This window comes from Myodes glareolus, chromosome 19, assembly GCF_982192425.1.
Source record: "Myodes glareolus chromosome 19, mMyoGla1.1, whole genome shotgun sequence".
NCBI classification, from domain to species: domain Eukaryota; kingdom Metazoa; phylum Chordata; class Mammalia; order Rodentia; family Cricetidae; genus Myodes; species Myodes glareolus.
The window spans coordinates 4,994,359-5,008,447 of record NC_142044.1 but is presented as its reverse complement, the minus strand read 5'-3'; the positions used below and the strand labels follow the sequence as shown (position 1 = coordinate 5,008,447).

Here is a 14,089-nt window from a genome sequence, read left to right as displayed (position 1 = left end):
TTCACAAATATGACCAAGTCTCCTTGTCATATTGTTTGTCTTCACTTGTTTGTCTTTGCCAAGGGTGCTTGAAGGGAAGTGGCTCTTGATGATGCTAGCAGCTCCTGAAAACAAAAGCTGTTCATTCCCACCCTGTTGTTAGGGACTCTTGATCAAATCTCCATGACATTAGTTACTTGCTTTTCTCAGGTCCGGTAGAAAGAAACACCACTTCCCTTCTGTTTGACATTTAATGTAGTGGAGTAGTTAATGAGGATTCTCCTCTTAACTACCTAAATAAATGCAATGGGTATCTTTTTTTTTTTTTAATACCATTTCTCTATCCTTAACAGACAGGAAAAAATGCTTTTTTTGTGGGGGATCTTGGGAAGATCGTGAAGAAGCACAGTCAGTGGCAGAATGTGGTGGCTCAGATAAAGCCATTTTACACAGTGAAGTGCAACTCCGCTCCAGCTGTACTTGAGATCTTGGCAGCTCTTGGAACTGGATTTGCTTGTTCCAGCAAAGTAAGTGTTTCTCCTTTCCACCAATAGCAGCATTTTAAAATTGCTAACTGCTCTAGCTACATTCACCAGTAGATCAAATGTAAAAAGTTTGATGTTTGAGTTTTTAAAGCAACTATTTAAAGGGTTTCTATTGGAGTGAAGAGACACCATGACCACGGCAGCTCTTAGGAGAATATTTAATTGTGGTAGCTTACTTATAGTTCAGAGATTTAATCCATGGTGGAACATGGCAGTGTGCAGGCAGACATGGTGCTTGTTATTTCTTGATCAGAATACAGTAGGAAGCGGGCTGTCTCACCAGGCGTGGCTTGGGCATATTTCAGACCTCAAAGCTCTCCTCCACAGTGACATACTTCCTCTGCACCTCCTAATAGCACCACTCCCTTTTATTTTCAAACCATCGTGGCATTAGACAATAGCCATTAATTTTTCAGCTAAGTTGATGAAAGGGATGTTACATTATGAACTTTGGAGAAACTTCCTTATTAGTCAAGAACTTTTTAAGAAAGTTATTTTTATTACTTATGTAATACTTTTGTCTGTATGTGTGTATTTGTCACATTGCTTGCCTGATGCCAATAGAAGCTAAAAGTGGGTGTTAGATTTCCTAGAAGTAGAGTTCTGGAAGAGTGTAAGCTTCCATGTAGTGAATGTTGGTACTTACACCTAGGTCTTCTTCAAGAATTGCAATGTTTTTATATCTGACTGTGATGCTTGGTTTCTTTAATCCCAGCATTTTTGAGACAGATCACTCTCAAGACTGGTCTTAGCAGCATAGTGAGTTTGAGCCAACGTGGGGGGGAGGGGCAGGTGTGAAACCCTGTTTCAAAACAAAATTTCTTCATTTTTAGGCTATCTTCTCTTTCTCTTTTTGTACTTTTCTTTTGAAACAGGATCTGTAGTTCAAGCTTGTCTTAAAACTCCCTATGTCACTGACGATGGCTTTGAATTTCTGTTCCTCTTGCTTCGACCTCCCAGGTTCTAGGGGCAGGTATGGGCTGCCACATCCGATTTATATGGTTCTGTGGATCAGACCCAGGGCTTCAAACATGTTAATTAACTAAACACTTCATAAACTATTAACACCTGAGCTACATCCCCAATCCTGTTCTAAGATACTTCTGACTCTAGTAAATATTTGTAAACTATGAAATTGTTCTTGTTAAAAGATTTTTGTGCGGCTGGAGATGGCGGTTAATAGTGCTTTTGTAGAGAAACCTAAGTTTGATCCCCAACACCCAGCAGCCCACAATTACCTAGTTCCGGGAAATCCAGGGGGTCTGGCTTCTTTGGGCACTTCTACTCGCCACAAGCACGCGTACACTAAGTCATTTTGTTTTTAGATTTGATTGTTTATGTGTGGAGTTTGCAAGTCCCGTAGTGCACCTGTGGGAGTCAGGAAAACTCTTGGGATAGGTTCTTTTGTTCTCTGTGGGTTCAGGGGATTTAACTTGGGTAATCAGATTTGACATGTGCCCGTGTATGCTGAACTATCTCACTGGTCCTGTTTTGAGTTTGGTTTGGGTTTTTTGTTTGTTTGTTTTGTTTTGTTTTTTTGAGACACAGTTTCTCTGTAGCTTTGAAGCCTGTCCTGGAACTATCTCTCGTAGACCTGGCTGGCCTCAAACTCACAGATCGCCTGCCTCTGCCTTCCAAGTGCTGGGATTAAAGGCATGCACCACCATCTGGCCCTGTTTGGGTTTTTTTGTTGTTGTTTAAAACACAAGGTAGAGAAGCATTACCAAAATATGAATTCTGTAGCATACTGGTTTGACCAACTGTCTAGAAGGCATGTGATCCTGGTTTCAGTCCTCAGCATTGGCAGGAGAAATAGGATAAGGTACTTAAAAGTAATTTAAAATTTACTGTTAAATAAATGATTTATCTTTTACAGAATGAAATGGCTCTAGTGCAAGAATTGGGTGTATCTCCGGAAAACATCATTTACACAAGTCCTTGTAAGCAAGTGTCTCAGATAAAGTATGCAGCAAAAGTTGGAATAAATATCATGACATGTGACAATGAAATTGAATTAAAGAAAATTGCAAGGAATCACCCAAACGCCAAGTAAGTGTGTACCTAAGTGCTTGAAAATGTTGTCACTGATTAGTATTAGAGTTTGTCCCCCAGAGAGGGGGATGCATTAATGGCAGAGCAGGTAGTACCTATTGTAACTTCACCTTATTTGGAATCTATGAAAAATGCTAACAGCATTTTATAGATTTATGTTCTGCCTACTTTTGATTCTTTTTTATAAACTTCAGAAATAGTGAAGCATTCTGGAATGGCTTATTAGCTCATGGAAGAAAATTTGGTGTGGTCATCAAATTAAGGCCATAGCTATGTGTATTCTTGAAAGTTTATATATATATCGTTTGTCTAACTCAGTGGTTCTCAGACTGTGGGTTATGACCCCTTGGAGTACGTTGTCAAACAAAACAGCCTTTCACAGGGGTCACCTAAGACTATCAGAAAACACAGATATGTGCATTATAATTCATAATAGTAATAAAGTTACAGTTATGAAGAGGCAATGAAAGTAATTTTATAGTTGGATCACTACAACATGAAACTATATTAAAGGGTCACAACATTAGGAAGCTTAACCACTGGTCTGTCTTGGTGGCTTTAGTGGTGTTCGGGCATTTATTACTTTGAAAATCTTTGGATAAAGGCCTTTGGGGAAAAGTATAGAGAAATCCTGTTTTTCTGAAAAGGTATGCCCTGTGATCTCCAGGAGACGGACTTTGGCTTAGTGTATGCATTGTTTGACAGCTGATTCTAACTGTAGGGAAAATAATTAGCTTCTATCTATCAAGTCTTGCTTTCTGGTCAGGAGTCATTCACCAGAACTCCTTGGGAAGAGTTTTACATATAGCATTTATGCATTTGTGGCTTTTTTAGCATCTGATCATTATTTAACTCCTGATAATGTTTAGTCAGTCTAAGTCTTAGTTGTTAGTAATTGTTAGTGGTTGAAAAGAAATCACTAGATATGAATCAGGGATGGTGTTGGGATAATGCATTCAATGACTAAAATGTCCTAGCTTTTTCTTTAGAAACCTAGGGTTTGAGAGATTTGTTTAAGGATTAGCTAGCTAGAAAAATCTGGAAACTTTGATAATTTAAAAAAAAAAGCCCTGCTATTTTTATTGAAAGACCTTGATGGCATTGCTGTTCGATTTAGTCTATTTTGGTGGATTCATGAACTGAATGACTTCATTTGGAAGTAATGTCATCTTTCATTACAGAGCCCAACTGTCTTGCCGCTACAACAGAGTTTTAACTTGCTGCATTTTCCAAAATCCCATCCGTGCAAGCGTCATGCTGTAGGCCCTAATTGCTAGTTTTTTCTCTATACAGGATTGTTTTTCATTAGGTTCACTTGATTCATCCATCCATCGCTGGATTTGGGAACACTGGCAACATAATCAACACACTTCCTACAATCTTCAGGCTTCACATATGCTGATGATGATGTAAACCAACTCTGCCCCAATCATCTTCCCCTTCTCTTAGGGTCTTACTACATATTGCAACAGAGGATGATATTGGAGGTGAAGATAGTAACATGAAGTTTGGCACTACACTGAAGAATTGTAGGCATCTTTTGGAATGTGCCAAGGAACTTGATGTCCAAATAATTGGGGTTAAGTGAGTATTTCTGTCTTGGTTTGTTTGTTTTGTTTCAGTACAGAAAAGAATAAATATGTCTTTTCTTTGATTCTTTTTTTGGACAAGGTCTTTCTGTGTAGTCTTGGAGCTAGCTATGCAGCTGTGTAGGCCCAGCTGTCCTCAGCTCAAAAAGATCTGCCTGCCTTTGCCCCTTGAGTGCTGAGATTAAAGGCATGCGCCACCACTGACCAGCTAAACATGTCTTTTCTATACTGTTGAAGTGACAAGCTAGCACAGGGTAATGAAATCTGTTGGTTTGGGTTTTGCTATGCCAGGTGTTGGACTCAAACCTTTGCTTTATCACTGCGCTACACCCCATCTCTACACTGTCTTTTACTGATTTTCTTTTCAGGGTTTTTTTTTGTTGTTGTTGTTTTGAGGCAGTCTTACTATGTAGCCTATGTAGCTCTGTTTGAACTGCACATGAGATTCTGCTGTAATTTCTCAAGTGTCAGGATCGTTGATGTATGTAGCACCAGATAAATCGCCTTTTAATTTGAATGGGAAGAATTTACTCCTGATTCTAAGGCTTGTTAAAATGGCATTCAGCTTATAAGTTGTAGGTTTCATTTTGTTTCTGTTTCTAATGATTTCTTTTTCTCTCAATCCCTCATTGGCACTTAAGTAAGTCAGACTTTGAAATCAGGTATGTATAGTGGTGCCTACAATCCCAGCACTCAGGAATTAGAGAGAGTGGGAGAAGGCTTATAGATTTAAGGCCAGCTCTGTCTATAAGACCTTGTCTTTAAAAACCAAAAACGGGGAAAAATGAGCTTTATCTTTTTATTTTTCTATATGAGGAAACCAAGACTTAAGTCGGTTGTTCGTTTGGGTTTTGCTTTGTGTAGGGCAGTCTCTCTCGCCATGCTGGTCTAGAACTCTTAAGTCAGGTGGCTCAGTATTTAAATGAAGGAGATTTGTAGTGTCAGTTGATTGGTGCTACTTACTTTCTGTATACATAAAGGAAGCCATGCTTTAGATCTATGGCTTCCAAATAACCATTCAGAGACTTGTTATGAATGCTTGGCCGATAGCTTAGGCTTATTAACTAGCTCTTACATCTTGAATTAGTCTGTATTTCTTACTTACGCTCCACCACATGGCAGTACATTTTTCAGTATGGCATGTTCATCTTGCTTCTTTCTCTCTGTGCTTTCTGGCTCACTCTCCTTGACTTGCTTAGCCTGCCTTCTTATACTATCCATAGAAGTCATTATTCATAGTGGGCTTACAGTTGTACCCAGAGACAATGTGCATATGCCAGTCTGATGGAGGCAGTTCCAGGTAACTCTAGTTTGTGTCACATTAAAGCAAACAAAAACAGCTAGCCAGCAGTCACTGAGTGATGCTTGACTCATTAGAATATGCGTTTGCTTGTAGACAAATAGTATAAATAGTATTGTCCAAACATAGCGTCATAGCATTGAGTAATTAGCGTCTACTCTGGTATCAGATACTTAGTAAAGGTAAAATATACTCAGCAGTGTCATTACCTAGTGATAATTGAAAGGAATTGCAGAAAGTGCTTCAGAGCCACACTGCTTTAAATTACTACCTTATTTCTTTCAGATTCCATGTTTCAAGTGCTTGCAAAGAATATCAAGTATACGTACATGCTCTCTCTGATGCTCGGTGTGTGTTTGACATGGCTGTAAGTTCTCGAATTATTATCTTTAAATCAGGGTGTTATTTCAGAGTCATTTTCAATTAGTGTGAATTAGTTACTGTTTAAAATTAGTACAGCACACACATGATTTTTTTTTCTTTTTTCATTTTCTTTTTTTTTTTTTTTTTAAGACTGGGTTTCTCTGTAGCTTTGGAGCCTGTCCTGCCACTAGCTCTTGTAGACCAGGCTGGCTTCGAACTCAGAGATCTGCCTGCCTCTGCTTCCCAAGTGCTGGGAACGCCGCCACCACCCAGCTCACATGATTTTTTTTAAAAAAATTTTAGGTTTTATGTTGCTTATATGTATATATGTGCACCATGTTCATGCCTGGTACCCATGGAGGTCAGAACTGGGTGTATGTTGGAGCTCCTGGAACTAGTGTTAAGGATGTTTTAAGCTGGGAACTGAACCCAGGTTCTCTACAATAATGACAAGTACTCTTAATCATTGAGCCATTTCTTCAGGACTGCATACTTGAATTTTATTATATTTCTGGTTGAAACAGGGTTTCGCTGGCTCTCCTCTGTAGACCAACCTGCTCTGTAAACCAGGCTGACTTCAAACTCAGAGATCTGCCTGCCATTGCCTCTGAAGTTAAAAGCACGTACCACCACATCTGGCTTCCTGATTTTATTAATAAAATGATTAAAGGTTCCACACAGTAGTACTTCCTATTGTATAAGTGGGCAAGAGATTGAAGAATAAAGAGAGTGCAGGCAAGGATGAGGAGACAGAATACATATAACATTTATCTTTTCCTGAGTTTGATAGCAGAAATCTGAAAGCTTGAGACTAAGGCAAGACAATCAGTATGCGGCCATAAAGAGAAACAAAATGATAAGAAAACAGGAGCAATTGGTATCACTATAGAGGTCAGAAGTATTACCTACTTAGAAAGAAGAGGGTTTTTGTTATTAATTTTTTATTTGTTTGCATTATAATCTGGAAACATGAAGGTTTTTTGTCTCTAGGGAGAATTTGGCTTTACAATGAACATGCTAGACATTGGTGGAGGCTTCACAGGAACTGAAATTCAGCTGGAAGAGGTAAACTTTCTGGGGTTGGTACCTGATTGGGTACATGGACCAGACTCTATGATAGCATTACTTAAAGCCTGTCGTAATCAAGCTACTCCAAATCTGGAATTCTGTGAGCCCCGTCAGATCCCAAATAGACTTCCACTTGTTAGATTTATGATGTGCTAGACATCAGATTCAGTCTCACAGGCTAGGCAAGTGTGCCACCACTGTGCTACACTGTAGCCCACAGAAAGTGTTGTTGGAGTTGTGTTTTATGTGTTAGATGTCACGTGAGCTTCCAGCTTTGTGACTGCAATAGCAAGGTGCATATCACTCCTGCCTTTATTCTGCAGTGTCTGGAAACTGAATTGAAATTTATTCCTTTACCAGCAATTAGACACAGTATTAGAATTGATGTGGGTTTTTTTTATTTATTTAATTGATGCTATTGTAATTATTACTCAAAAAAGCTGATGTAAAAGCTTGCCTAATCGAAGATCCCTGCTAAGTAGCTAGGCTTGCTCTGCATTTGGAATTGCTTAGTTTTCTTAGTTAAGAGTTAGAGTTAGACTTCTGTGATCCAGTATTGAAACTTAAGCCTGTAATTTAAAACCCATAGGTTAATCATGTTATCGGTCCTCTGCTGGATGTTTACTTCCCGGAAGGATCTGGCATTCAGATAATTTCAGAGCCTGGAAGCTACTATGTGTCTTCTGCATTTACACTTGCAGTTAATATTATTGCTAAGAAAGTTGTTGAAAATGATAAACTTTCCTCTGGAGGTAAGTTACAAAGTTTATATCTGATGTTTTGGATAAAACTTTCACCATGTGATTTTTACCCTAAAAACCGGGGTTTTGTTGTGATTTCGAGTGCATTCCTCCTGCCTCAGAAGGAGAATTTGCCTTGTATTTTGATACAGGGCCAAAGTGTTCTTTAAATCCATCTTTAAGTCAAACCAACAAAGTTGTCCTATGTCATTTTTTTTCCACTATGGAATAATCTTTAGTCCATAGAAAAATGGGTTTTCCTGCTATTATTCTTTTTTTGTTTTTAAATATTTATTTATTTATTATGTATACAATATTCTGTCTGTGTATATGCCTGCGGGCCAGAAGAGGGCACCAGACCCCATTACAGATGGTTGTGAGCCACCATGTGGTTGCTGGGAATTGAACTCAGGAAGAGCAGGCAGTGCTTCTTGACCGCTGAGCCATCTCTCCAACCCCACCCCACCCCCACTATTATTCTTTTTTTCTTCATTTTGTCTTTGTTAGATTTCAGTTCGGGACTGCTTTGTATGTGCTTTTTCTCTTTTTATTTCTTTACTGATACTTTTGAAGGGTGGGTCTTTTTGGTTTGGTTTGGTTTTTTGATGCTTTGTCTTGCGCTTCATTCCAGAGTTTTGGAATATTCTGTGTATCTCATTAGGAAGCGTATGCTAATGGTCTGTTCTAATATGGTGCTGTTATGTTTGGGCTTGGTGGTGGGTACATGACTGGCTTTTGTTTTAATGGTATTGGTTTGTTTTAAGATTTTTACCCACGTGTGTATATCTGTGCCTAAGAGGCTAGATAGAGGTGTGGATCCCCTGGGTGGAGCTGGAGTCGTGGTCTGTTGTGAGCTGCCTTTTGAGTCTCATAGGAGTTGAATTTTGGGTCCTCTGGAAGAGCAAACAGCATATGCTCTCAGCTGCTGAGCCATCTCTCTCCAGCCCTCTGGGTTTTGCTTTTTTTTATTTAGAAACTAGTACTTACTCTTGCAGCACAGGCTGGCTAGGAAGTCTGTAGCTAAGAGTTAGCCTGTGTGAGATGCTGGGGTTGCTGACAATGAACCCCAGCAATTGACCTCAGTACATTTTCGATTATGGTGCATCTAGATTCTGGGCCCATTGTCTTTCCAGTCTCAAGACTATCTATCCAATCATTTTCTCCACAGAACCCTCCCTGGTTTATTTTCCTGGAGGGTAGAATTTCAAACCCAAGGAAAGGGATATTGGTATAGAGAGTAGAATTGCTATGTGCTGAGTAAGGTGTACTCGTGTTGGTTTAAATTAATCTTCCTCTCTAATTTCAGTCGAAAAAAATGGGAGTGATGAGCCAGCCTTCGTGTATTACATGAATGATGGTGTTTATGGTTCTTTTGCAAGTAAACTTTCTGAGGACTTAAATACCATTCCAGAGGTTCACAAGGCAAGTTTGTTTTTCCAAAATGTCTTTGGCAGTGTATAAAAAATAAAAACTAGCGTGCAAAGATGACTTAGTGGGTAAAGGCATTAAGCCATGGTACCCACGTGGCAACTGATCATGCAGGTTTTCCTGACCATGCACACACACAAACACAAAGAAATAAATTGTGATTTTTTTTTTTTAAGGTTAAAAGTGCAATGTATTGGCACAGCTCATTCATTTGCATGTCCTGGATTCAGTCGGCAAGAATCCTGCCTCCTTAAATCTTGATTATTATATTTATCATATGTTTTGAACTGTTTTTCTAGGATTCTTATTCTGGTCTCCTCTTTAATTTATTTCCTAACTATGGAGTTCATAGTCACAGTTGAGACTTATGCCTGACCCCCAATCTCCCGTAGATATATGAGATCTGAGAAAGTGATCTTCACATTAAGTACCTGAAGGAATTTGGTGACTTTTCTTTTCCTGCAGAAACACAAGGAGGATGAGCCTCTGTTTACGAGCAGCCTTTGGGGTCCGTCCTGCGATGAGCTCGACCAGATTGTGGAGAACTGTCTTCTTCCTGAGCTGAATGTGGGAGACTGGCTTATCTTTGATAACATGGGAGCAGATTCTTTGCACGAACCATCTGCTTTTAATGATTTTCAAAGGCCAGCTATTTATTATATGATGTCATTCAGTGATTGGTAAGGTGATTTTATTTTATTTAAAAGCAGATGAGATATTGGAAGTGGCATTTTAGATTTGCTAATACTTTCAGAAGAACATTTCATGAAATTTCACAGTGATAGATAAAGGTGATAGTTTCCTTTCCTTTTGGTTTGAGACAGGGTCCCTTACATAATCCTGGCTGTCCTGGAACTAGATATTTACACTAGGCTGGCCTTGAACTCACTGTTGCCTCTGCCAGGATTAAATCACCAGTGATAGTTTTTTCTTTTCTTCTTTTCCTTCCTTTCTTTCTTTCTTTCTTTCTTTCTTTCTTTCTTCCTTCCTTCCTTCCTTCCTTCCTTCCTTCCTTTCTTCCTTTCTTCCTTCCTTCCTTCCTTCCTTCCTTCCTTCCTTCCTTCCTTCCTTCCTTCCTTTCTGTCTTTCTGTCTTTCTGTCTTCCTGTCTTTCTGTCTGTCTGTCTGTCTGTCTGTCTGTCTTTCTGTCTGTCTGTCTTTCTTTCTTGTTTTTTGAGACAGCTCTGGCTATCCTGGAACTCACTCTGTAGACCAGGCTGGCCTTACAGAGATCCACCGGCCTCTGCCTCCTTAGTGCTGGAATTAAAGGTGTGCATCACCACCACCTGGTTATAGTGTATTCAGCCCTTGCATTAAAAGTAGAAAAATCTTGGGGCTGTGGAGATGGCTGCCACATAGGCTCGAACAGCTGAGTCGGGAAATAGAGGGGTAAGAAAGAGGCAGAAATGAATAGAGCCATGGAGCTGGCTGGACAGCCATTCTAGCCAGTTGTTGAGTTTTGGACTCAATATGAAACCCTGTCTCAAAAAATAAAAGAAGATGAGGTAGAGAGCCATTGAAGACAGCAGAGGATAATGGCTGGCCTGCACACACACACCTCCTGCTCTCCAGTGAGTGTTTCCCTTTATGTCTGTCCGTGTATGCCTGGATCTGCTGCGCTACCTCATGAGAGTGTCGGAGGTCAGACTCCCTTCCTTCCTTCTTTCCTTCCTTCCTTCCTTTTATTGCTTTTTTTTTTTCCCTCATTGTTTTTGTTTTTCAAGACAGGGTTTTGCTGTAGTTTTAGAGCCTGTCCTGGAACTAGCTCTTGTAGACCAGGCTGGCCTCAAACTCACAGAGAACCTGCCTGCCTCTGCCTCCCAAGTGCTGGGATTAAAGGCGTGCGCCACCACCTTCCAGCTCAGACTCCATTTCTCTAGGCATCCAAGTCCCCTTTCTGTCTAACATGGGTTTCAGAGATTAAATTTATTATCAGGCTTACATGGCAAGCACCTTTACCATCTCCCTGGCCTAAAAACATACTTTCAGGAGGGACTTGTTTCGTTGTGTTGTGTGGTTTTATAAATTTTTAAATCCCGATTTTTGCATTTTTCTTAACAGGTATGAGATGCAAGATTCTGGAATTACTTCAGATGCAATGATGAAAAACTTCTTCTTTGCACCCTCTTGCATTCAGCTGAGCCAAGAAGACAGCTTTTCCGCTGAAGCTTAAACAGGCATTAATGCTTCTTTAGATCTGAAGTCGCAGGTTAAGCTTGTCTGGTCTACATTCCAGTGTGGGGAAAATTCAATCAATCTTTATTCTGTTAATTATCTTGGAAACAAATTCATAGTAATAGCTATTTGGGACCAGACAAAATCAGCTTTCATCTATAATTCATTGGGGGTAAGAGGGATTTAGATAATGTATCCAGATTTAAACATATCAGTTTGACCCACCCCTTAAGCGTTTAAAATAAAATATGCAACAAAATGGATGACTTAGTGGAGATGGAAGCCCATTGTGGGTTCCCCATCAAATCGTTTACATACAAGTACACAGTTTTATAATAAGGATTCCTGTTAAAAAGTCTTGTAAAGTTGATGTCTTTCACCCAGATATATCACATGTGAGTGGAAGACCAGTGTGACTTCATTAGATACGTTTAGTGTATTTAGAATGTGTAAATTTGTGCTTTGAACTGTAGTTTAATAAATGTAAAATTGCATCATAGTGTTTGTTGTATTTGACCTAATGTAACCCTTGTATGATTGCAATAAAACTTTGTGTAGATTTTACTGTTTTTCAGGCTAAAACTTTGGGAAAGGGGCTAGCTAGAAAGGTAGTTTTGAAGTAGTCGTGTGTGTGGTCTGTTTTAAGGGTTGGTTTTCTTTATAGCCCATTTAAGTTTGGTTTAGCTCAATACACTTTTAGTTATTTAATTAGTAATTTAAGTAAAGTGTTTGATAAATCATTGTGGAGCTGAGATTATGGAGAGTTGATGTGCAGTAAGCATGATGTTTAACACCAAAAAATGTTAGTCCTGCATAAACCAATTGTCATGATAGTTGTTTCTGTACAGATAGGATGCTTAGCGTACTTTAGTAAACCTTGGAGTTACAGATCTTTCAGCTGATAGAGAACTGATTTTATTAAACACTGAAAACTTGGTGGGGAGGGGAATGAGACTGCAGAGGACTGCAGGACCCTAACCTTACAGAAGGGCTATGTCTTATTTCCAGAATCCTGAGGCCCTTTTGCACAGACATTTAAATGCAGAGGGCTTTGGGGTGGTGAAGCACACTTTCTTCAATTTCTCACTTGTAATGGAGGGGTTTTTTGTTTTGGGGTTATTTTTGTTGTTGTTATTATTGTTGTTATTTGTTTGAACCTAACCCTTTAGTTTGTTATTTCCCATTTGTTCAGCTAAGTAATTCTTTTCGTACTAAAGCTTGTTGGTGGTAGGGAGGGAGTTAGCATCACTAACCTGACACTGTTCACTGCTGGTGTGTTACTCCTAGGTCTCAGAATCACAGTAGCAATGAGACAACTTACAAGGGTCCCTTTTTCTCACTCTGTGCTCACAAGTGGAATTCCTGTCCCCAAGAGGAAATGTGACTTCACTTTGGTGCCAAGGACAGAAAATTCCACCTGTGCTACATAGGGAGGTTTGGGATGCCCTTAAATAGCTGGTTTTCACACCTTGATTTCAAGGTGGAAAGAAATTGATCATGAATCTCTAATTTCAGTCTCAAACCAGTAGGTGCTTAATGTTTTTGATTTGACAATTGCCCACTTGAATATCATGGGTTCTATTAAACATACAAAGAACTAAGAACCCCAGTCCATTGTCATCCATGCCCTTGGACTTTTTTCCAAGGTGTAACAAGGGGTTTTATTCAAAATTCCAAGCTACCATGTAACTTTGAACTAACAAGAAGGGGAAATTTGTTTCTTACCTCATTTGTATTATGCATTGTTGTGGTCCAGAAATGCCAAAACTTTGAAAGGATGGTGCAGCTTGAGTCCTTGGCTTGAGCTTTGGCCTATCAGTTTGCCATCTGCATAGGAGAGTGGTTGTATGTAAAACAGCCCAAAGTTGCAAATCTCACATGTGAATGATAGGTAAGCTTAAGAGTGTCTGTATTGTATTTGAAGACTGTTTGCCATAAATCTAAAGTTAACCTATGTATTTCAATTTGGAATGCTTAAAATAATTAATGTAAAATCTTTTTTATATGATATTGTAATCAGTTCAAAATTTAATTGAAAATATAAAACCCAAATGATTTCTATATATAGTAAATTGAACTGTAAAAGGTGACTTGTGTGTGATTCTGAATACACAGATAAAATGTTTTTATTCCTCATGCTTTACTTTGATGGCTTCTATCATGAAATAGACGTGAAATTTTATGAATTAATTTTGTGTACATTGCCCACGTTCTTTCAGAATCTATTAAAAGTAAAGTGATCTTGGAATTGCCTAGCACAATGAAGGTTTTGATGAGTTGGGTATTCATGGGGCCACCTTTTTAGACTGGGAGGTGAATCACTCACTTCAGTATAAATTTAGATTTAAAAAACCATAATTGAACTGTGTTGACCTGCCAAAATTAAATCAACATTTCAGTTGCTTGTTACTGGGTAGCTTGATAGAGAAACCAGGAGGATACATTAGGTTTAAACAGTTTTGTTTAGGTAATAGGCTGAGCAGTAAAAGAGGTAGACTGGCTTCATCCTGTCTGCTTCTGGATTTGCTCTTCCAGCAGAGACTAGACACCTTACTTCTGTTCTGTAAGGATAGTGCTGTGCATGGGAGCTGTCGGGTCTAAGGGTAGTTAGGGGGCCTGGTCACTGGGGATTATACTTGCTTTGTCTGGCAAATGGTTCCTGTTTGTTTCAGTCTACCTTGTATTTAAATCAGATGAACTAGTATTAAGTTACAATGTTACCTAGATGGCCAGGCGTTGTCTGGCAGCCAGTTAGTAAGTTGCAGGAGTTTGTGCAGTGCAGCTTCATAGTGAGGATAGACCTATCCAGGAATTAAAACTGTTGGGTAGGGTTTGGGTTTCTGTTGTCTGT

The 14,089-nt window shown here is 39.2% G+C and overlaps 1 protein-coding gene across 2 annotated transcripts in view; it reads left to right on the top strand.

Moving 5' to 3' along the window:
• Positions 1–13,486, top strand: part of Azin1 (antizyme inhibitor 1) — a 30,758-nt gene extending 17,272 nt beyond the window's left edge. For both annotated transcript variants that reach the window (XM_085679076.2, XM_085679077.2), the window contains 9 exons: positions 333–506; positions 2,401–2,573; positions 4,026–4,160; positions 5,751–5,832; positions 6,819–6,893; positions 7,486–7,648; positions 8,943–9,058; positions 9,530–9,744; positions 11,125–13,486. In XM_085679076.2, the coding sequence (XP_085535202.1) occupies positions 333–506; positions 2,401–2,573; positions 4,026–4,160; positions 5,751–5,832; positions 6,819–6,893; positions 7,486–7,648; positions 8,943–9,058; positions 9,530–9,744; positions 11,125–11,236 (1,245 nt within the window). In that variant the 3' untranslated portion in view covers positions 11,237–13,486. The remainder of the gene's footprint in view (positions 1–332; positions 507–2,400; positions 2,574–4,025; positions 4,161–5,750; positions 5,833–6,818; positions 6,894–7,485; positions 7,649–8,942; positions 9,059–9,529; positions 9,745–11,124) is intronic.
• Positions 13,487–14,089: the final 603 nt, after the last annotated feature.